Here is a 23,466-nt window from a genome sequence, read left to right as displayed (position 1 = left end):
TGCCACTTCAATATTTAATTTTGCCACTAGGAGTTTATCTTAAACGCGCCTCTACAGCTTCACACTTCATAAAAAGACCACTGTTGAAGAAGTACTTATTTTCACAACAGAATCAGAAAAGCAAAAAGGTTAAGCTAATTCAAAGTTATATAGTGTGCTTTTGTACTGTATATTCCTAGCTGTTCAGAGTTCAAACCTCCTTACAGATTTTTAATGTTCCCATTACGTATTTATAACAAGTCGATTATCTATTGCTATAGTCTGAGAGGAAACAAACACACACACGAAAACCTATAAAAATGCGTTATATATGTCCATGTATAAACATGCATGTACACACACTTTTATTTCCAAATAACCAAATCATTTTTGTTAAAGTATTCTCGTATGGCATTTTATGGGTACCAGATTTCAATTTCAAAAGGCAACAGAACAGTCACAATTATCCTATACCTTTAATTATAGTTCTGATAAAGCACTAAAAAGGTCTGTGACACCGAGATCTCTTCCAGGAATTGCAATTTCAACTACTATTTAGGTCCTATTAACCTGCTTCTAATGGTGTAATATTTCTACTTTTAGAAAAGGTATACTTGGGCAAAAATGTCAAAGGAGCAAAGGAACAGCTTAAGTTTGTTTAAATCATATGGATGAGTAAGAACTGTGATCATACTTATGAAAAGCAAAAATAATAGATAGGGTAGGAAAAGGAGTCTTAGAACAGTACAACTGAACCACAGAGTAAAAAAATACACTGAGAGAAGGCTTTCCCACATATAAACGTTAGTTTCAAAGCTTAATCCTCATATTCCATAGAAAGAAGCCAGTGGATGCAGTAAAGTAGAGTAGTATAAGCACACTGTTAAGATACAGTAAAGTCAACAGTTCTTCCTCTTCTAGGGAATGAGACTAAAACTGAAGATCTGGAGTAACAGTTTTCACTTAAAATCCTTAAAACTATTAGACTTTTAAAAAACTGTGTTACTTTGATAAAAATTTAAATTTAAAAAAGGGCTCTTGAAGTAGAATGTGGTTTTTAATGGTATTTTCTCAAAAGAAGGAATAAAGTTAGAATGTAAAATGACTGAGACACATATGAACCTCTACCAGGTAAAGTTCAGAATTCCAGAAAACTAAAACTTATGGATAGAAAAGTAAGGACTTAGGGATAGAAAATCTTTTTTCTAAGGAAGACTTTTGGCCCTCATAAGAAAAAAGATCTAATGAGGACTTACACATATCTATAAGAACTTGTTTTAAAGTTTTGTGGGGTTTTTTTTAATGCTAATCTAAAAAATAAGTTTAGTTCTCATTTTAATATTAATGTATTATATGTGGTTTACAGCTAAATAAACATACTGGTCATGTATTTTTTAAAAATACTTTTTGAGATTCTAAGACTCTTCTATGAGAAAATCAACCTAATAAAAAAACCAGCACGTTCCTGAGCTTGCTTACTGCTGAGCAAAAGAGCACTTGACAAAGAAGCTACTAAACAGTTTAAGTTGCAGTACAAAAATTGTAGTGTGTATTATTTTTAAAAAAGATTCCATTTTTAAAGTCTCTACACCCAACATGGGACTTGAACTCGCAACCCCGAGATCCAGAGTCACGTGTTTTACTGAGCCAAGCCAGGTGCCCCATTATTACATAATTTTTAAAAGTTTTTATTTAAGTTCCAGTTAACATACAGTGTAATTTAGTTTCAGGTGTACAATATAGTGATTTAACACTTCCATCCAACACCCGGTGCTTATCACAAGTGCCCTCTTAATACCCATCACCTATTTCACCCAATCCCCCATTCACCTCCCCCCTGGTAATTACCAGTTTGTTCTCTAGAGTTAAGCGTCTGTTTCTTGGTTTGCCCCCCTTCCCTTTGCTCCTTTTGTTTTGTTTCTTAATTCCACACATGAGTGAAATCATATGTATTTATCTTTCTCTGACTGACTTATACTCTCTAGCTCTATCCATGTTGCTGCAAATGGCAAGGTTTCATTGTTTTTTATCTCACTGCATCATTTTTGAGAAACTTTCTGCCATTTGTTTCTTCATACCTTATCCTTTTTGGTTCTGAGCCACGATGAAAGCAAATATATTAAGAAATGAACCTCAGTGAAACAGATGTAAGATAACTCCTTCTAGGCCTGAATTAGCACAATTGTAACAGAAACACAATAATCTATGTCATCTTCCCAAAAGGCTCCCACTCCGTTACCAAAAAAAATTAAATATACTAAAGCCAAAAGAACAGTAAATTGAACTCCCACATACCCATCATCCAGCTTTAACCATTACCAACATTTTGCTAATCAAAAGGCTTTTCTGAGAAATACAATTTTATTCTTACACAAACTATGAAACTATGCCAGACATTTTAAGAAAAAACTAATGACTATTCCCCTCACAGGTAGTTGTCTGCGTTCGTGGCTTGATTAGGATTATTTCAATTTACCAAATTCTAACCTAAAGCCTCGGAAACTTCAAGAACATTACGGTATCCAAGACTTTGTAACTTATTTACACATGTGTACTCTCCACACCTCCACCTGAAGAAAAGCTTCGAAGCTTTTATTATTTTCTGAAAAGAGACTATGGCCCCCAAAATGACAAGAACCAATATTATTTTCTAAAATGATTTGTTTACTTCAAAGAAAACAAAGACAGTGGCTTCTGTGCCCTCTGCCCAAATATGTGCATGTAAGGGAAACGTCTACACCCTCTGCTCTGCTCAATGTTCTTTCCTCCTGCCACACAACAGCAGCACAACTTAGTAAAACGAAACAAGCTACTTGTTTCATGCAATAGTGGATCTGATTCCAACTGAAGATAAATATGAAAAATATATACAAGATATTTTAAAATGATATCATTTTATTATTTTGATAACGATGTCTCAATATATTTAATGGAAGTCCTCAGGTTGTAAATGTTGAGCACCTATAAACCAAAAAAGTGTATTTAAAATCTAGCTATGCTAAAACTAAGAATAAGGCATCAAAATACAAGACAGTATATATTTAATATCCATTTTTTTAAAGATTTTATTTATTTACTTGACAGAGATAGAGACAGCCAGCGAGAGAGGGAAGACAAGCAGGGGGAGTGAGAGAGGAAGAAGCAGGCTCATAGCAGAGAAGCCTGATGTGGGGCTCGATCCCACAATGCCGGGATCACTCCCTGAGCTGAAGGCAGACGCTTAACCGCTGTGCCACCCAGGCGCCCCTAATATCCATTTTTACATAGTTCCCTCACATATTAAGTAACGGTATGTGGGAACTGTGCTGGTCAGTGGCAGTGTTTACGGCTGTGAAGGAAAGAGATGGGACAGCTATTTCAATATGACACACTAAGTGTACAAGAGGTGGGAGGAGAATGCTAGTTAAGTATAGAAAATAGCAACTAACTTCAATTCGGAGATTAAGGTGTCCTAGGGGCATCAGATGAGTTGCACATGATACAAATTGTACATGATGTCTGTTAGTACAACCCCAGAATGAAATATTATTGGTGCTCTCTGAGTTTAAAATATAGCTCTTGAGAAAACTGGGGCCTGAATAGTCAAGGGTGTCCTAAGAGAGTGTAGAGGAGTAAGTATAGACATACAGAACAGAGTGAAAGTATGAAAGGTTTTCAAAAGTCAGAGGGTATAGCTTTGATGTGGTAGGAACCAGAAAGGTAGTGGATGTTCATAAAATGAGTTGATATGGTCAAAGTTTAGGACGGATGTGATACCAGAGGCCAGGAAGGCAGTGAGGAAACTGTCTTGGCAAAATGTTGATTTACTTACAGGTAAGCAAAGGTACTATTAATCCTAAAACAATCCAGAAAGCAAACTGGACCTTCCCTTTTAAGGCTGTTCCTTTTCCTATGCGTACGTGTGTGTTTTAAAGTTATTTTTATCGGGATATAACACAATTCTAGAAAAGCACATATATATCAACGGACAGCTTACAAATTGTTATAAAGCAAATACTTGTGTATAACCAACCCAGGACAAGAACTAGAATACTGCTAGTGCTTCAGAAACACTCCAAACATCCCTTCTCATTAACAAACTCTTCTTTCTCCAAGACATAATCACTATCCTATTTTTTCTTTATAGTTTAACCGCCTAATATGCATCCTTAAACAATATGGCTTAGTTTTGCCTGTTTGTAAATTGCATATAAACAAAAATCATATAGGACATAGGTATTTAGAGCTCTTCCTTTCACTAAATATGATTTTTTTTAAAGATTCATCTATGTAGTCACTTGCAGCTCTAATTTATTTTTTGTTGCTGAAGTTATTACAGAAATATACCGTAACTATACACCTATCTATAGACATTTGAGTTGTTTTGTAGGTTGGAGGGAGCTATTATGAATAATGCTGCTATGAGCACACTTAATTTAGATGTGCATATTTCTTTCTACTACGTATATACCTGGGAGTGGAATTACTGGGTCAAAGATATATGTGTAAATACTAACAAAAAAAATAGTAAAACATTTTTACAGGTCTTTCTAAATTAACTTATCTGTAGACTCCTTTGGATTTCCTACGTACACAATTCATATCATCAGTGAATATTAACTGTTTATCATCTCCCTTACAACTATGATACTTTACACTGCTGGCTAGGATCATCCTCAGCATTATGCTGAACAGAGGTGAAAATAACAGATACCCATGTCTTAAACTCTGAAATCTTTTCAACATTTCAGCATGAACTATGATTATCTCCTACAGGTGTTTTTATAAATTTACTAGATTAACATACTTCCCTTTTGTGCCTATTTTCCTAACGGCTTCTTTTTAAAATCATGAATGATGACTGATTTTTTGGAACTGCTCCTCTGTATCTACTGATACGTTTTTTCTTATTAAAATTTGTTCAAGTGACCATATTGAATTATTCCAGGTTAAACCAACCTAGGATTCCTGGGATAAATCAGAGTTGTTCAGGCTGGGTTATTATCCTTTTTATCTATTGCTGAACTCAATTCACAAATATTGTGGGCTTTGTTTTTTGCATCTGTGTAAGTGAAAGAAACTGACAAGTAATGTTTTAGTTGGGTTTTGAAATCAAAGTTATGACAGCCTTATGAAGATGCGGAATCCTCATTTTGTCTTCTAAAAGAATCCAAGGTTAGAGAATGTAAGGTTGGAGTTATTATCTCATGAAGTGTTGGTAGAATTTTCCAGTATATCCATCTGGACTTATTTTCTTTACAGAAAATTTCACTTTATAGTGATAGCTCATATAGGTTTTCTATTTATTTCTCAAGTCAATTTCAGTAAATTGCAAATTTCTAAGAATTTATCCATTTCATGTAAAATTTCAAATTCTGACACAATTATCCATAATACCTTAGAAGTTTCTTAAAAATATCTGCGGGATTCAAAGTGACATTCTTTTTCATTCCTGATACTAGTTATTTGTACCTTTTTTTCCTTGATTAATCTCATCTGGGTATCAATGTTAATCAGTCTTTTAAAAAAAATCTTTTGGCTCCTTCAGCCAAAGAAACACTGTATGTTTCTTTCCTGTTTTATTAAATTCTGCTCTTATTTCTTCTTGTAATTTCTCTGAATTTACTGTATCGCTCGTCTTCTACTGTGACACGTCTAGCTCATTAGTTGAGACTTAAGATGAAAGCTTAGTTCATTACTTTCCTTATATATGCATTTAAAGTTATAAACTCTACTTCTTTTTTTTTAATGTTTTTTTATTATATTATGTTAGTCACCATACAGTACATCCCTGGTTTTTGATGTAAAGTTCGATGATTCATTTATAAACTCTACTTCTTAAGCACAACTTAGACTGCATTCCACAATTTCCTCCTTAATATTCAAATAGTTGCTTAAATAACATTAGGCATATTTGATACTTCAACAACACTAACAGAACTTAGAATGTTGACTTAAAAGAATACAAAGGTTAGTTACAACATAAAGGTGTTTATATTAATTAAAAGACGGTACTGTTTATGAAAACATTTTCCAAGAACACAGTATTCTAAATTGACATTTGTCTTTCAATCTACTGAGGTATCATCTTCCACTGTTGCTGTTAAGTCAGCTGTTCTCTAAAAAGAATATGTAAGTATAATATACACTTTCTATATATTTTTCTCTATATACATAATAGATGTACACAAATTTTTACTCCTTGTATCTTGCTTTTATGATTGCCTATTTTTGCTGTTGTTTCTGTAGTTGTACTATGTTTTAAAATGTGGATTTCAAAAAAAATGTGGATTTCTTTTTACCATACTTCATGAAATCTAAAATGCTTTGGTACTGAAATTTCATGATCTTACCAGAAAGTGAAATGGGAAAATTTTCACATAAGTCAGTATTTCAATCTTGTTGGACTGCAAGGTGCCATCGATTGAAAGATGCATTCAAATTTTTAGCACAATAAAAGACCTTAGAATCAATGAAATAGTATTTATTATGCATGGTTAACTGTTGGGCTTCTTAAATTCAGTGGCATTTTCTTCTTTCATCAATCTGGAAAATTATCAGCCATTATATCTTCAAATACTACCTTTGGCTCATTTTCTCCTAAAACTCAGTAAGATCTTCTCATTATGTCCTCTACATTTCTTAACTTCTCTTCTGCATTTTCCATCTTTTAGTGTAAGTACGTAATTTAGATAGTGGTTTGTTTTGATCTTCTAGTATACTAAGCCTCTCTTTAGCTTTGTCCAATCTGCTGTTAAATTAATTCACTCAGTTAATATTGTTTATTTTGTTTAGTTACAGAAATTCTGTCTTTTTCGAGTTGTTTTCCTAACCTTGCTGGAACCAGATCATGCCTCCTAACAAACAGTTTCAACACTTAACACTTGACTTATTTCAATAGCTGCTTTTAATGTTTAACTTGACACTGGTTCCATACCCATATGAACTGCACAGATAGAAATGGAACTATGAATTGAAAAAATAAAATACAATAAATTAAAAATAAATAAGAAGAAAAAATTCTTTTTCATACCTTTAAGACAGCTCATACTTTTTAGTTCCCTGTTGATGGTATACCCATTTGATCCAGTTCTGACAATTTTAATATCTGGAGTACCAATTTGTTATGTTTTAATTAAAAAAAAATAATTTGGAGAAGTAGTTTGAGGCCTTAATGTTCTTTTCCTAGAAGAGGTTTTTATTTGTTTGTCAAGTGCCTGGATACATTAACAGTCTAGGACCATCTTAATCTACATTTAAGGCTTAAGGTTTTCTGGGGCACCCAGATGACATGAATATTATCTTTAATCTTTAGAAGAGCTAGTTTACCTAATCCTCATTCTTGGTGTGCCTAAGACTCCAACTTTTCCCCCCACTAACCGAAGGGCCAATAAAAATCACAGCTACCTTAGCTACTCTTAGCTACCTCTCCTAGATCAGAATATACTTCCAGTGCAAAGCAGACTGGAATGCTTGGCTCATCTCACTAGATTTCCATATTCTTTTAGGCTTTTTTTTTTTTTTTTTTAAGATTTTATTTATTTATTTGACAGAGAGAGAAACAGCCAGCAAGAGAGGGAACACAAGCAGGGGGAGTGGGAAAGGAAGAAGCAGGCTCCCAGCCAAGGAGCCTGATTTGGGGCTCGATCCCAGAACGCCGGGATCACGCCCTGAGCCGAAGGCAGACGCTTAACGACTGAGCCACCCAGGCGCCCCTCTTTTAGGCTTTAACCCTCTAATTCCTATTCTACTAATTCTTCGATATTCTTAATTTTTAAAAAAGATTTTATTTATTTGAGATAGAGCATGAAGAGAGCATGAGCAGGGGGGAAGGAGCAGAGGGAGAGGGAGAAGCAGGCTCCCCAGTGAGCAAGGAACCTGATGCGTGGCTCCATCCCAGGACCCCAGGATCACGACCTGAGCTGAAAGCAGACACTTAACTGACTGAGCCATCCAGGTGCTCCAGATATTCTTGATTTTTAAAAGATGTTTCAATATCACATAGATTTCTCTACTGTATTTAGTGGATAGAATGGTCCAAATTACCAGAAGTTTCCCAGAGTCTCATATTTTCTCTGTCACAGTTCACCTTAACATCTCTTCCACCTATACTCTGCTTTCAATTAACCATCACCATCCTAAGTCAAGCCAACATTTTCCTTTCACCTGGATTATTAAAAAAGTTTTCCAATGGGACATCCTGCCAATAGAGAATCAGCTCATATTATCACTAAACTTTTTCCTGCAATAATGCCCTTATACCACATTTCTCCATAAAACCACCTTCAAACCTTTCCACTTAATAGGAAAAGAAAAGTCAAATTCACTTGCTTAGAATTCAAGGTCCATAGTGTGCTTCCTATTAAACATGCCCCATCATCTTCCTTCTATCTTTCACGTACTCCAGTTGCTCTAAATCTCATTACCACTCAACATATGTTCCTTAAACTACCCCCTTCCCCCAACTTGTTTCCTGAACCTGAAATGCCCAGGTTCCCACTTTGCCTGCCCTCCGAAGCCCAATCAAATGCCATCTCATCAACAAATCCTTTCCTACCTGAGCCAGAAATAACCTTTTATGTATTCCCTTAAAGCTTTATCTCTAAGTACCTTAAGGGTAAAATGGTGTATGATACATTGTTCTGTGTACCTGTTCATCACCAAACCTCTGCTCAATGTCTTTTACACAGCTGATATTCAAAAACATTCTTGAAATTTATGAAGTAGTAAGACAGCAGGGATACTAAGGACAACAAATAACTTCAGATGAAGTAACTAATGGAGAATATTGCTCCAAGTTCATACAGCTAGGAGGTAGTGGAGCAGAGATCCCATGTTCTTAACCACCATAATATTAGTAAGAAGGCACGTTTGCTGCTTTCCATACATGTTCCCTGATGACACCTAAACTGTTTAAACAATAAAAACCCACTACACTAGAGAAGACTGATGAATGCCATGACAAAAGCCTGGTTTCTGACAAACCAAATTTACTCTTCACATCCCAGAAGTTAACTGTGAAATAATGTATTATTAGTGATGTTCCTGAGAAAAGTCCCATACCATCATAACATACAAGTACTGTTTCTAGTAACTATTCACTAAATGGTGGCTTCAGAATGGAAGCTGGAAAGCTATTTGCAACATAGTCTGCATTGAAATCAATCTTCAAGGTTCTTTGATTACACCTATCCATGAAAAGCAGTGAGTCATCAACCACCTATATATTTCTCCTCACTTCAAATATACCAATTATCACACCCACCTTATAGAGAACATACTGATTTTCTTTTTTTACTTGTTATCAACTAAAAAAGCTTGACGGGGGGGGGGGTTCTCTCTAGTTCCTGACATACTGAAATCTGATTTACAAGCTTGTCATGATTTACAGAAATTACATGCATATTACAAAAAGTAAAGCCTAGAAATGGTTGAACTAAAATATTTACTAAACACTGACTACATATTAGGAATTGTGTTATGTACTAGCAATGAAAGATGAGTAAGATAGTTCTTACGCACAAACAACTCTAACAGAAGTGTTGAAATATTAAATACATATAAAAAGGCCAATGAAGAGTGATTAACTGTCTTGAGAAATAAGAATAGCCATCTTAGAAGTAAAGTGTAAGTTGGGTTTTATTTTATTTTTTTTTTAAAGATTTATTTATTTATTTATTCGACAGAGATAGAGACAGCCAGCGAGAGAGGGAACACAAGCAGGGGGAGTGGGAGAGGAAGAAGCAGGCTCATAGCGGAGGAGCCTGATGTGGGGCTCGATCCCACAACGGCGGGATCACGCCCTGAGCCGAAGGCAGACGCTTAACCGCTGTGCCACCCAGGCGCCCCATAAGTTGGGTTTTAAAGAACAATTAGGAAAAGGGAAAATATGGAAGGCATGCCAGGCACGGGCCAATGACAGTACAGTTCCAGAAGTGCTCCCTAGGGCTTTGTAGCTAACAGCCTACATAGATATCCACAGAATATCTAATGTCAGACAAAGAAAACAGTTGCAAAGTTGAGTCAACACAAAAATGAATTTGGTGACATCTTAAAAGTTGTGTACTACTGAAATATAAGAACAGAAATAAAGATAATAGAAAGGCAGACAGAAGCTGGATTTTTAGAGATTTACTTATTTGAGAGAGAGAGCATGAGCAGGGGGCGAGGGAGAATGAGAGAAGCAGACTTCCCCATGAGATCACGACCTGAGCCGAAATCAAGAGTCAGAAGCTTAACCGATTGAGCCACTCAGGCGCCCAGAAACTGGATTTTTTAAAATGTCTTGTCAGGGGAGGTGGGTGGGAAGAATGGGCAAAATAGGTACAAATTTCCAGTTATAAAATGAGTTAAGTCATAGAGATGAAAAAGTACAGCACAGGGAATATAGTCAGTAATATCATAATAACATTATATGGTGACAGAGGGTAACTACATTTATCATGGTAAGCACTAAGTGATGTATAGAATTGCTGAATCATTATGTTGTACACCTTAAACTAACATAACATTGTACGTCAACTGTATTTCAATAGTAATAATTAAAAAATCTAAAATAAAAAAAAAGTCTTGTCGTAAAAAGAAAGGGAAAAAAGGACAACTCACTTTCCCAGTCTCTCCTGCTGAAAGGATTCTGGCCTAGCAGGAGCAGGGTAACCTACAGTTTATGAAAAGCACAGTACTTAAAGAAGATTTGATGAGGAATTCATTCTGTCAAAAGGGTAGGATACATTTAGCTTTCAGAGGCCAAAACAGCAGAAATACTAGTTGTGACGTCACATGCCCAATATCGATATGAGCTGTGATGCCTGTGCCCAATGGCAACAGCAATAGCACATTTACTCAAATAGGCTGACACTATGATTTGGGCACTTTCCCTGGACGCATAGCCTTCATTTAGTGGATGATTCTCAGTCTTTACTGTTGTTTTCACCCATCCTCTTCAAGTATATTTACAACTAAAAACCCTGATATACCAGGAAAGGAGAGGGCTCAAGATAAGACAGATGAAATAATGGAAGCAACATCCCACAAAAATCATAAGCTCAAAGCCCAGATGGAAAGATCAGCCTTTAAAGTTTAGAAGGAAAAGGGCGGATAGAGTTGTTGCGTTTTGCTTCATGTAGAGGAGCACGGGAAGAAATCCAGTGAATAGAGAAAACTCCATTTAATTTAGACAACAGAAAAGAAATTAACTTACAGAGTAAAAATGTAGAAGGCTGGGTAGTAAAGAAAATGGCAAAGGTCTGGAAAGCTGCTATGAAAGAGAAAACACCAAAAAATTTAAATAGTCCCTTCCCCATTAGCCCCTCACCGCCTTCACCAAAATGTATTTTTAAAAGAATAAATTACTTGTTTGGGTGGTCAGGACAAATTGGCTTAAACCATGGACTAGAAGTCTGGGGGCAAATAAGAATTACTGGCAAAAATCTTACTTATAACTCTATGGCCCTCACTAGATCGTAAGCTCCTCCTCCATGGCAGGGACTAGGGCTCTGTAATGAATAAACAAACAAAAAATTAATATGCCTGGTATATGGAAATGAGGAAAGACAGTAGAGAGACAGGACAGAATTTGAAGTACTTCGCAATTTTGCCTAGGATAAGATTTCTCTTTAAGTATGTCAAAATGAAAAGAAAATGATATTTGAACATATTGTATTACCAACTGAGAAGTACGATTTTTTAAAAAATGCTATGTAGGGGCGCTTCAGTGGCTCAGTTAGTTAAATGTCCACCTTCAGCTTGGGTCCTGGTCCTGGGGTCCTGGGATTGAGCCCTGCGTCCTCGGTCTCCTTGCTCAGCGGGGAGCCTGCTTCTCCCCCTACCTCTCCCCCTGCTTGTGCTCTCTCTCTCTCAAATAAATAAATCTTTAAATCTTTAAATCAATCAATCAATAAACAAAGCAAGCTATGTAACAAAATTATTGGCCACACTGCCTAACTTTTCTTATGATTCTTGGGATCCTAAATTGTTACAAGATTGTCATACGAGTCACCTTCATATTTATACTCAAGGACAGGAAGATGCATACACAGTGTCACTGAAGCTAAGCCTCCTTACATTCTGGGTTTCTTCTCATTTTCCAAGGGTATTATATTAAGGGAGGAGGAAGGAGAAAGAACGGAAAGGGGCCTCGGCATTGGTGTGTTTTAAAGTTCTCAGGTGATTCTAATGTGCAACCCCTTTAATAGTTTATCAGTTGATTCTCTGGGGTTTCCTAGGTAGATATTATATGGTCTACAAAAATTTCTCTTCCTTTTTTAAATAAAAGCTTTCATTACAAATGAGTGCTTGTTTTCTGAATTACATAGTTAATGTGTTATTGTAACACTTTTCTGGGATTACTGAAGAAAGTTCACAGAATACATAAAAGTATAAAGAAAAATCTCATAATATCCATAATCCTCCCATCGCCGAATGATTTTTATACCACTTATTTCATTTTCTGTGTATTATTTTACTTACCAGAACTTCTAGTACATTTATATGCTGGTGACAGCCAGTACCCTGTTTGATTTTATTGAACATCCTTCCAACGTTTCAAAATTAAGGGTAATTCTGCTGTAGATTATTAGTTGATACCCTTCATGAAACTTTGAGAAATTACCTTCTTAGTTTGCTAAAAATTGTTTTTTCTAAATCATGGGTATCACTACCCTGTTAAAAAGTAGTAAATACTATAGATGAATTATTTTTTTCCTAATGGTGTCCATTCTTGCATTCCTAGGAGAAATCCTACGAGACCATTAATTCTTTCATTTTATTAAATATTATTTATGAATTCAACAGCTATGTTCATAATAAAGGTGATTTATATCTTATGCAGTCTTTCTCAAATTTTGTAACAAGGAGTATTCTGATCTGGCTAACAGGAATTAAAGATGACTTCTCTTTTTCTATGTTCTGAAATAATTTTCAATAGAAACTTCCAGCTCCTTGATGGCTTATTGATAAACTTGACCATAAAATCATCTAGTGGTTTTTGGAGAAGGAGAGGGATCTTTTGGTACACTTACTACATTTTTCCATGGTTATTTTTCTACTTCTTGGGGGACAAGTAATTTCTATTTCTAAGCTTTCAAATATATTGGTAAAAGTGATACTCAGTATTCATTTATAATTCTGAAATATTTTTCCTATCTATAATTATGCATTATTTCCAATGTTGTTTATTTGTGCCTTTCTCCCTTACCCCCATCATATCTGCCAATGGTTTATTTCCTCACCCATTTCAACATAGCTTTTACTTTTTAGAAGCAGTCTTAGCTGACAACAAAACTGAGCAGAAAGTACAGAGCATTCCCATTTACCCTTTGCCACACCCCCCCACACACAATCTGACCCACTATCAACATCTCATACCAGAGCGGCACATCTGATAGAATCAACGAATCTACATTGACACATCATTATCACCCAAAGTCCAGAGATTATATTAGGGTTCACTTTTGTGTTGTACATTTTATGGGTTTGGACAAATGTACAGTGATATATATGCAACATAACAGTTTTATACAGAATAGTTTCACTGCCCTAAAAATCCTTTCAGCTCCACATATTCATCCTTCCCTCTACCTAACCCCTGGCAACCACTGATCTGTCTCTGTAGTTTTGCCTTTTCCAAATGTCATATAGTTGGAATCATATGGTATGTAGCCTTTTCAGATTGGCTTCCTTCACTTAGTAATAAGGTTTCTCCATTTCTTCTCATGACTTCATAGCTCATTTCTTTTTAGCACTAAATAACATTCGAGTGTCTGGACGTACCACAGTTTATTCGTCCACCCACCAACTGAAGGACATCGTGATTGCTTCCAAGTTTTAGCAATTATGAATAAAAATGCTATCAATATTCATGTGCAGGTTTTTGTGCAGACGCAAGCTTTCAACTCATTTGGGTAAATATCAAAAAGTGTGACTGCTGGATCCTATGGTAAGAGTATGTTTAGTTTTGTAAGAAACTGACAAACTGGAAGCAAAGCAGCTATGCCATTTTGCATCCCCACCAGCAATGAGAGAGCTCTTGTTGCTTGGCAGCCTCGTTAGTATTTGGGGGTGTCAGTGTTCTGGATTTTAAACATTCTAAGAGGAATGCAGTGGTACCTTGTTTTAATCAGCAATGCCCTGATAATATCTGATGTTGAGTATTCTTCATACGCTTATTTAACATCTGCATATCTTCTTTAATGCAGTGTCTATTCAAATTTTTGCCCACAGGGTTTTTTTTATTAGTGAGTTTTAGGAGTTCTTTGTATATTTTGGATAACAGTCTTTATCAGATATCTTTTGCAAATATTTTCTCCAGGTCTGTGGCTTGTTTCTCATTCTCTTGATAATTTCCCTTTAAAAAAAACCTTTTCAAAGATGTTTTTGTTTCAGGTATTTTTGCTCTCTATTTCATTTATGTTGCTTTTATCTTAAATACCTATTCTACTGTCTTTGGGTTTATTTTGTGTTTTTCTAAGTTCCTGTTTCACAGGCTTTGTTTTCTACCTCTTTTTCTTATAATGACCCTAAGCCTACAAATTCCCCTGTATCTCTTTAGCCATATCCTACATTTGTACTGTCACTGTTTAGTTATAATTCATTTTTGGATAATAAGAGTTACTTGAAAGTGCGAAAATAGAACGCATATTGATTTTTACTGGAATTCATTATATCCTAAATTTGACCAGTTTGAAAATAACATACTCTGAAAGGCACCATATATCAATACAAATTTTAAATCCTATTTACTGATAAATAGTCTAGAAAAAAACACATTAGGGTGAGAAGAATTATGTGCCAAGGGAGATAAGGGAAAGAGAGCATCCACAAAACAAGAACTGAGTTATCAAAATAAATAAAATGGATACTGTTGAACTAAACAATCAAGATGGCTAAATAGCAGAATGGGTGCAAAAAAGAAATGCAAGTTAGTGAATTAAAGATAAACCTGAGGAACTTCACAGACCAGAGGAGAAAGACAAAGATGACAAGTAGAAAAAACATTTTGAAAAAAGTTAAAATTAACTTCCAAAAGGGATCCAGAAATTTCAACATGTGACTAACAGGGATTCCAGAAAGCATTAAGAGAATCAAGAAAAGGAGAAGAAATAATAGCTAAGAATTTCCCCAAACCAAAAATATTAGTTCTCAGACTTAAAGGGCCCAACTGAATATGCTTTCAAACACTACCCAAAATTTCAGAATATTAAGGATTTCTCTTAGAGCCCTTAAAAATTTAATACATATGACTTAAATGACTAAAGATATATTTTGGAGAGAAAAAGATAAATTTGGAGAATACAGTGGGATGCAAGAGACTAGTCAAAAGAAAAAAAAAGTTAAATATATGCTAGTAAAAATGTTTATAAAGGTGACTGCTAGAAAAACTGAAATAAAACATGTAACTCTGAAATTAGGGGGGGGGGGAGAGAAAGAGAACTTGATCTCAAGCAAACAGAAAAACCAAACAGAAAACATAATAAATATAAAGCACAACTTACAGTGGCAATAATTAAATCTAAACATATTAGTAATCATAGTATGGCAGTGCTAATTTCAAATGTAGCGTATAATGTGAAACTCATTTAAAACACTATTTAAAGATTTAAAGGTACCCAATAACATACCTCCAGAATATATAAAAACCTGAAATTACAAAAAGAAACTGAAAAGTTCACACACACATAAAAGTTTCCAAGCTTATTTTTTAATCATACTTACCACATCTAAGTACAGTATTTAATTGAAAATGCTTTCAGCAGTGTCAACAGTGTTATAGGAGAAAATTTTCTTTGGAGAAATACATTAATAAGAAACAAACTGTTAAGTTCACTAGAAGAATATCAGATATAAATAATGAAAACTCCCTTTCCTAACAGAAGTGTCATAAAATAAGCCAGAAAATAAATGTTACCAAAATTAAGAAATACCACTGACTTCAAAAAAGGTGGTCAGATCCACAGGGGGCGGTGGGGGCAATCTCAGGAGCATTTTATTCTGCATGAACCCTGGGAAAGCTATATATGTTTAAGAACATAAGCTCTGGAGTCCAACAAACCTGAGTTTGAGTGCTAACTCCTTGTGTTACAAAACTGAGATAAATATATTAAGCCCTAAGCCTTACTGTCCATATCAATTAAGTGGGGATAATAGTTTCTAACACTATAAAGCTATAAGGAGGATTAAATGAAATAATGCCTGACACAAAGGGCTCAATAACTAAGAACTATTTTTTGTTACTATTAAGTTGTATTTGGTGTGCAATGTGTGAGAAATCGAGCAATGAAGATGCCTGGGTGGCTCAGTGGGTTAAGCGTCTGCCTTCGGTTCAGGTCATGATCCCACAGTCTTGGGAGCTTACTTTTCCCTCTCCCTGTTGCTCCCCCTGCTTGTGCTCTCTCTCTCTCTCTGACACATTAATAAATAAAATCTTTTTTAAAAAAAATTGAGCAATCTTCTTGGTATTATTTAATATCTGTTTTGCAAAGTTCTTTCAATTTTAAAATCAAATGGGAAGTATTTTCCATTTATTTCTCATAATATTTGGGTTTTCAATTCTCAACAACTAGTGTTATTCTTTATTAAAATTAGGATTGCTAACTTTAGACTAAAGAATACGGCTGATAGAATAAATATAGGCTGTCACCCTACCACCTTAACAAGTATTCCCAATCTACAGAAGAAAAAAAAAAATTAAGAATGGCATTAATATCGTCCTTCACTAGTCCTGTAATTTCTTCCCTTTTAGAACTAGAAACATTTTCAGAGAGAAAATAGAAAAAATACTCAATGGAATATAATCTTGAAACCAGAGAACCAGTCCATACTGCTATTGTGTTCGTCAGGATACCCTGAGCAACTTATTTTTACTGAATAAATGTCATTAATATGCTTAACATAGGTTTTAAGTTTTATGGGCAAGAAAATCTTAAGTAATTAATCAAAGATATTATTCATATGTTTGAAGACTGTATCAAGCACTTTTTAAAATGTATTTTATCTTCTTCTTTTAAGTAGGCTCCACACCCAACATGGGGCTTGAACTCAGGACCCTGAGATCAAGAGCTGCACTTTCCACCAACTGAGCCAGTCAGGTGCCCTCAACCACTTTTTCAAAACACATTTTTAGTTCTCAGTACTCAAGAGGATGTAATTTTGAAGATATTGAAGGAGAGCCCCCATCTTAGCTCCACAATAAAAGGAACAATAAGCCTGAGTTCCCTTAACACTAAGTTTATTGCAAAATTTACAGATGAGGAATATAAGAAATTACAGCACATACTACTTGCACACTGGTTTTTTTTTCACATACTTGTCTATAAATCAATTCCTTATATGCTTCTTATAAATTCAGTTCAACAGGCTTTCTCGGTTACTTCTAAGTACAAAGCTGACAATATAGTTCCTTACCTTTCCATTAGCTTCTCTTTATCCCAATTGAAGTGGCTAAGGAGTATTCTTGTGATAGTTGCTGGATTCTAAAGAAGGGGGGAAAAAAAGTTATTTTAAGGTAATAGTACTTCATTGACATTTAGTGAATTTTAGGTTGAATTTAATTTCATCCCACCCAAATTTCCTTTCCTGTTATTTCTTTGTTCTACAAAGAAAATACAAAATTTAATTGTAAGATCAAGACTATGTAAAAATAGCCTGCCATACTAATTTGTCAGGTTTCTATAGGATTCTAAAGCAGAATTCAAAATAAGCCAAAAAGAATGGATAAAGAAGATGTGGTTCATATATACAATGGAATATTTACTCAGCCATCAGAAAGGATGAATACCCACCATTTGCAACAGCAGGGATGGAACTGGAGGGGATTATGCTAAATGAAGTAAATCAATCAGAGAAAGACAATTATCATATGGTTTTACTCAAACTAAGGAATAGGGCGGAGGACCACAGGGGAAGGGAGGGAAAACTGAATGGAAAGAAATCAGAGAGGGAGACAAATCATGAGAGACTCTGGACTCCAGGAAACAAACTGAGGGTTAGAGAAGGGAGGGGAGTGGGGAGATGGGGTAACCAGGTGATGGGTATTAAGGGGGGCAGGCAAGTGTGGTCAGGAGCACCGGGTATTATATGCAACTAATGAATCATTGAACACTACATCAAAAACTAACAACGTACTAAATGCTAGCTAACTGAAAATAAAAAAAAAATTTTAATAAACCAAAAAGAAATTTAATGAAAACTTACTTATTAAATCCAGCACTAATTAAAATTAACTATTTTACAATTAAGATTTAGCAGACTGTCACTGTTAATCAACAAAATTTCTAATCAATAAAATTTCTAATACCTTATTGTATTAAATGGTTCAAATGCGTCTAAACCATTTATAAGCCATAAGGTCCTTCAGAGATATTTAATGAAAAATCCAAAGTATTTTTACCAGGTAATAATTTACAGAGTATAATCTGAGGTTGCAGTTTCATTTCTAGAAGGAAAGGCTGACAGCATGAAATGAACCTAAACTTAACTGTCCTATTGTTTGCTTTCATTTAATTTCATTAGTATTTATTTCCATTTCTCATGAAACTAGCCAGGTTACTATCTGGGTACAGAATTTTAACTTAAACGCTAGTTACAATGTCAGAGGTGGAACTCAAACCTGAATCTGCTTATTTGTAGGTCATGTATAATTTTATTACATCAAATAACATTTCAAACAGGATCTCTGTATAAAACTACTTTTGTGTCACCACAGTTAGACCACAGTATGAGTTAACAACTGATTTAATTAAAAAGTAATCTTGTATAAAAATAATGTCATGGAACAATACAATTCGTCACAGAAAAAAATCACATACACTGAATACCTCCCCAAAAATCTTTAAAGATGCAAACATGGTAACTCTCATTCATCCACTCTAGACACATTTTGCTAATCCATTTAGGTACTCCTTGCTTCTTGGGCCCAGACTCTGTAAAGAATCCTCCTTCAACATAGCATTTGGCAGACACCACCACTTTACAAGAGTTAATATGTGAAACAAACAAACAAAACCCCCCCAAAAAACCCTATTAACTGATCCTGTTTTAGGTTTATTTGTAAAGAATATACAGACACTGTTTTGTCCAGCTCTTTCTCAGAAATGTGGTTCAACAATTTATTAACACCCCAACCCCCTCAACCCAACCCAACTCTGTTTGCAAACAGGTTTTCACAACAGGACTTGCCGGCAATTGAAATTCATTTAGGTTTAGTCATATGTAAAATAAAGGCAATAAGCCTACCAATTGGGAGAATTAAGTCCAGTAGTACCCATGAGAATTGTGTGACTGTAACTCTGTGGCACCCAAACACACTGTGTTCTCTGCCAGTAGACAGAGTGCTTGGGAAAAATGTTTCAGGAGTTGCTGAGTCTCAACTTGCAAAGAGTAAAAAGGCAGAAGAGGACAAATGCCCTCTGATGCCCTTTGATGTTGCTGTAGTGTCTTTTCTGTGCTTGAGTTCTAGTATCAAAAATTGGTCCTATCTAGAGGTTCCCAAACCTGTTACTGGCTCATCAAAAATTATTATGGAAAGTTCAGTTAAAACACAGATTACTAGGGTCCACCCCCATAGTTCTACTTAATAGGTTTGGGGTAGGGCATCCTCAAATGTGATCATGACCCAAGGGATTCAGAAAATTAAACCAGCATTCCCTCAGGATGAAGAAAACATGACAATTTTTCTACTTTTTTATCTCATCCTTCAAAAACTCCTGTGTAGGTGTATGTGGCTCATGCACATATTACATCAAAGGTAGATGCTCAAAAGTTTTTCCCAATAGGATAGACTGAAAAAAATTCATCTAAACCACACTGAAATGATAATGCCAAAATACTTATATTCTGCCAGGGTCTATGCTATGGGGCAGGAGATATTTCACAATACTAACTAAGTAAGTGTATTTGGGTCACTATTTCAATGTAGCTGGCTCAAGTCATTTATGTGCACTGCATATAAGGAAAGGTAATGGGGGAATAACACATAATGTGAATCTACTGTATTCCAAGCCCTGTGAAAGGTATTTTATATACCCCAATAATTCTCAAAGCTCTCTGTAAGACAGCACTTACCTGCCATTTTAAATATGAGAAAACCATGACTAGACTCTTGGAGGTTATAAAAATTACCCAATACTATCCAGTTAATTAAGTGAAAAAGTGAATTTTAGCCTAAGACAATCTGGATCTAATATTCTTTCACGTACTCCTTGTAGTAGAACCTAAAGGAATATTAAAGATCTCATTTAACTACCAATCGTATGTCTAAATATCCTTTACATCCTCCACCAAAGGATGTATCAGGACAGGATGAGGGGATGGCAGAAAGCTAAGAGACAGAAGGGAGCTTTCTGAGAATGTTCTATTTCTTGAATGTGATGGTTGGTTATATGAGGGAAAACATTTCTCAAAACTATATACTTTAAAAGGGTATATTTAGTCATATAGTCATACACCAATAATGTTAATTTACTTAAAAACAAAACAATATGACTTACGGTCCTGGCCAAGATGGAGTAATAAGCTCACTGCAGTGGCTCTCTCTCCCACTGATTACAACTAAAAACTGGACAAAATACTCTTAAAATTAAACAGCAGGCAGACTGGGGAGGGAAGTGAAGAACAACAAATAAGGTGGTGGTGAGCATCCTGTTTTTTATCTCTTATTTCCTGGTTTTGACCCATGAATGGGCCAAACAGGGAAACTGTTGTAGCAGGCGTATGAGCACCTAAAACTGAAAGGAGAGCATCTTTTTTGCTAGAGGATTATGGCAAAAGGCTCCTAACGATGTAGGAGAAATACTTTTTTTTTTCTTCTCCTGTTTCCCTAAGTCTTGCCTGAGGCCAGCCTCATCCATGAAACTACGCTGCTTCAGAATGACAAGAGAAAATCCACTGCTCTGAATAGAAGAATCAGGAAGAGGGCCCTGCTGTGAAAAAAAAAATTGGGGGAATCCCTATTCTTTTCTTTTTTCTCTTGCCACTTCACCTCAAGGCATGACAGGTTGGAAACTAAAACCTAGAGAACTCCATGCTTCTGGCTAGAGGAATAAAGAAAAGGGCCTCTAGGAGTCAGAGAAAGATGGGGAAATCACTGAGAAGAGAAAGATGGAGGAGTAGACCCCTAATTCTGCATACGAACCTGGGGTCACCTGCAAGCTATGCACATGTGGAACGTGGCTAAAGTACAGGAGAGGCTTTCAGAATAGAACTATAATACAAATCACTGCCCAAATTCTAGATCAATGTATGTGGGAATGGAAGGGCAACTCAACACAGCAAAGGCTTTGAAAACTGAACAGATAATGGAACCACTACCTATATAAAGTGAGAAAGAACATGCACAGTTATAACCTAACTAGATTGACTTGTTTACTGAAACAAAACATCCTCCCCTCTCTAAAGAATTTAACAGGATGGAGAGTTTCACAAGATAATATTCAAAATGTCCAGGACAGAATCCAAAAATTAACACACATCTCAAGAACAACAAAAATCTGACCAATTCTCAAGGGAGAAGATAATTAATAGATGCCAACCCCAAGATGACCCAGATATTAGAAAAACCAAAGATTTTTAAAGCAACTATTAAAAACATGATCCGCTAGGTGAGAATGGAACACCTTAAAATCAATGACACAAATTCTTAGGAAAGAAGTTATAAAAAAAAAAAAAAGAATCAAAAGGAAACTTTAGAAATAAAAAACACGAAGTTTACTGGACAGGCTCAATAGCAGAAAGGAGATGACAGAGAAGTCACTGAACTTGAAGATATATCAATAAAAAATTATCCAAACTTAATAGAAAATCTTTCTTTTTTCTTTTTCTTTTTTTTTTTTTTAAAGAACAGTCTCTCTCGGGGCACCTGGGTGGCTAACTGCATCTGCCTTCAGGCAGGGTCCTGGGATGGAACCCCACACTGGGCTCCCTGCTCGGTGGGGAGCCTGCTTCTCCCTCTCCCTCTCCCACTCCCTCTGTGCTCTCTCACTCTGTCAAATAAATAAATAAAATCTTGGGGGGAAAAAAAGTCTCTCAGGGCCCTGTGGGATAATACTAAAAGCTGTCAGCCTAGGATGCCATATTCAGTGAAAGTATACTTCAGGAATGAAGACAAAGATATTCTCTGACAAAAAACAAAAACAAAAACCAAACAAAAAAGGGGGGCGCCTGAGTGGCTCGGTTGTTAAGCATCTGCCTTGGGCTCAGGGCATGATCCCAGAGCCCTACATCAGGCTCCTCCGCTATGAGCCTGCTTCTTCCTCTCCCACTCCCCCTGCCTGTGTTCCCTCTCTCGCTGGCTGTCTCTCTCTGTCAAATAAATACATAAAATCTTAAAAAAAAAAAAAAAAAAAAAAAGCTAAGAGAATTCATTGCCAGCAGACCTGCTCTAAATGAAATGCTAAGTTCTTCAGGTGCAATGGAAATGATCCCGGGGGGAACATGGAATTTTGGGGAAAAAGAGCAAGAGAAATGGTAAATGGGTAAATATTAGGGACTATTTTTCTCCTCTTATGTTCTTGAAAACATATAAAATTACTGAGACCAAAAATTATAACATGTAATGGTGGGGGAAAGGGTTAAAGGTATAGGATGTGACACATATGACAACTATAATAAAAAGGCATTGGGAGAAAAGTAATCTATATAGATTTGAAGCTTCTATGTGTTACTTGGAGTGGTAGAATATTAATTCTAAGTAGAATGTGAAGAGTTAAAATATTTATATTATAATCCCTGCAGCAACCAATGAATAACTAGAAATCAAAAAAATTTTAAAGAACCACTTACAATAGCACTGAAATTTGAAATATTTAGATAGAAATATAACAACATATGGTGAAAACTGCAAAATACTGATGAAGGAAATAAAAAAAGACCTAGATAAATGGATAGATACTATCTTCATGGGTTTGAGAAACTCAATATAATTAAAATATCACTTCTTTCCAAATTATCTATAGATTCAACTCAATACCAATCAAAATCCCAGTAGGATTTTTTGGTAGGTATCAACAAAATGATTCTAAAGCTTATATGGAATAGCAAGGAAACTAGAATAGCCAAAATAATTTTGAAAAGAACACCAACTGATCAAGACAGTATGGTACTGGTAAAAAACAAACACACAGATCAATGGAACAGAAAAGTCAGAAACAGACCCACAACTATATGGTCAACTAATCTCCAATAAAGCAGGAAAGAATACCAATGGAAAAAAAGACTGTCTCTTCAACAAATGGTGTTGGGAAAACTGTACAGCAATATGCATAAGAATGAAACTGAACCACTTTCTTACACCATACACAAAAATAAAATCAAAATGGGTGAAAGACCTAAATGTGAGACAGGAAACCATCAAAATCCTAGAGAACACAGGTAGCAACCTCTTTGACATCAGTCATAGCAACTTCTTACTAGATCTGTCTCCTGAGGCAAGGGGAACAAAAGCAAAAATGAACTACTGGGGCTTCACCAAGATGAAAAGCTTCTGGGGGCACCTGGGTGGATCAGTTGGTTGAGCAG

At 35.5% G+C, this 23,466-nt stretch overlaps 1 protein-coding gene across 2 annotated transcripts in view; it reads right to left on the bottom strand.

Moving 5' to 3' along the window:
- ARIH1 (ariadne RBR E3 ubiquitin protein ligase 1) overlaps window positions 1-23,466 on the bottom strand; it is a 118,096-nt gene that overhangs the window by 51,373 nt on the left and 43,257 nt on the right. For both annotated transcript variants that reach the window (XM_026478459.4, XM_026478458.4), the window contains exon 2: window positions 17,359-17,426. In XM_026478459.4, the coding sequence (XP_026334244.1) occupies window positions 17,359-17,426 (68 nt within the window). The remainder of the gene's footprint in view (window positions 1-17,358; window positions 17,427-23,466) is intronic.

Source organism: Ursus arctos, unplaced genomic scaffold (assembly GCF_023065955.2).
Source record: "Ursus arctos isolate Adak ecotype North America unplaced genomic scaffold, UrsArc2.0 scaffold_28, whole genome shotgun sequence".
In the NCBI taxonomy this organism is placed as follows: Eukaryota; Metazoa; Chordata; class Mammalia; order Carnivora; family Ursidae; genus Ursus; species Ursus arctos.
The sequence above is the reverse complement of the archived record's forward strand: the minus strand, read 5'-3'. Positions and strand labels throughout refer to the sequence as shown.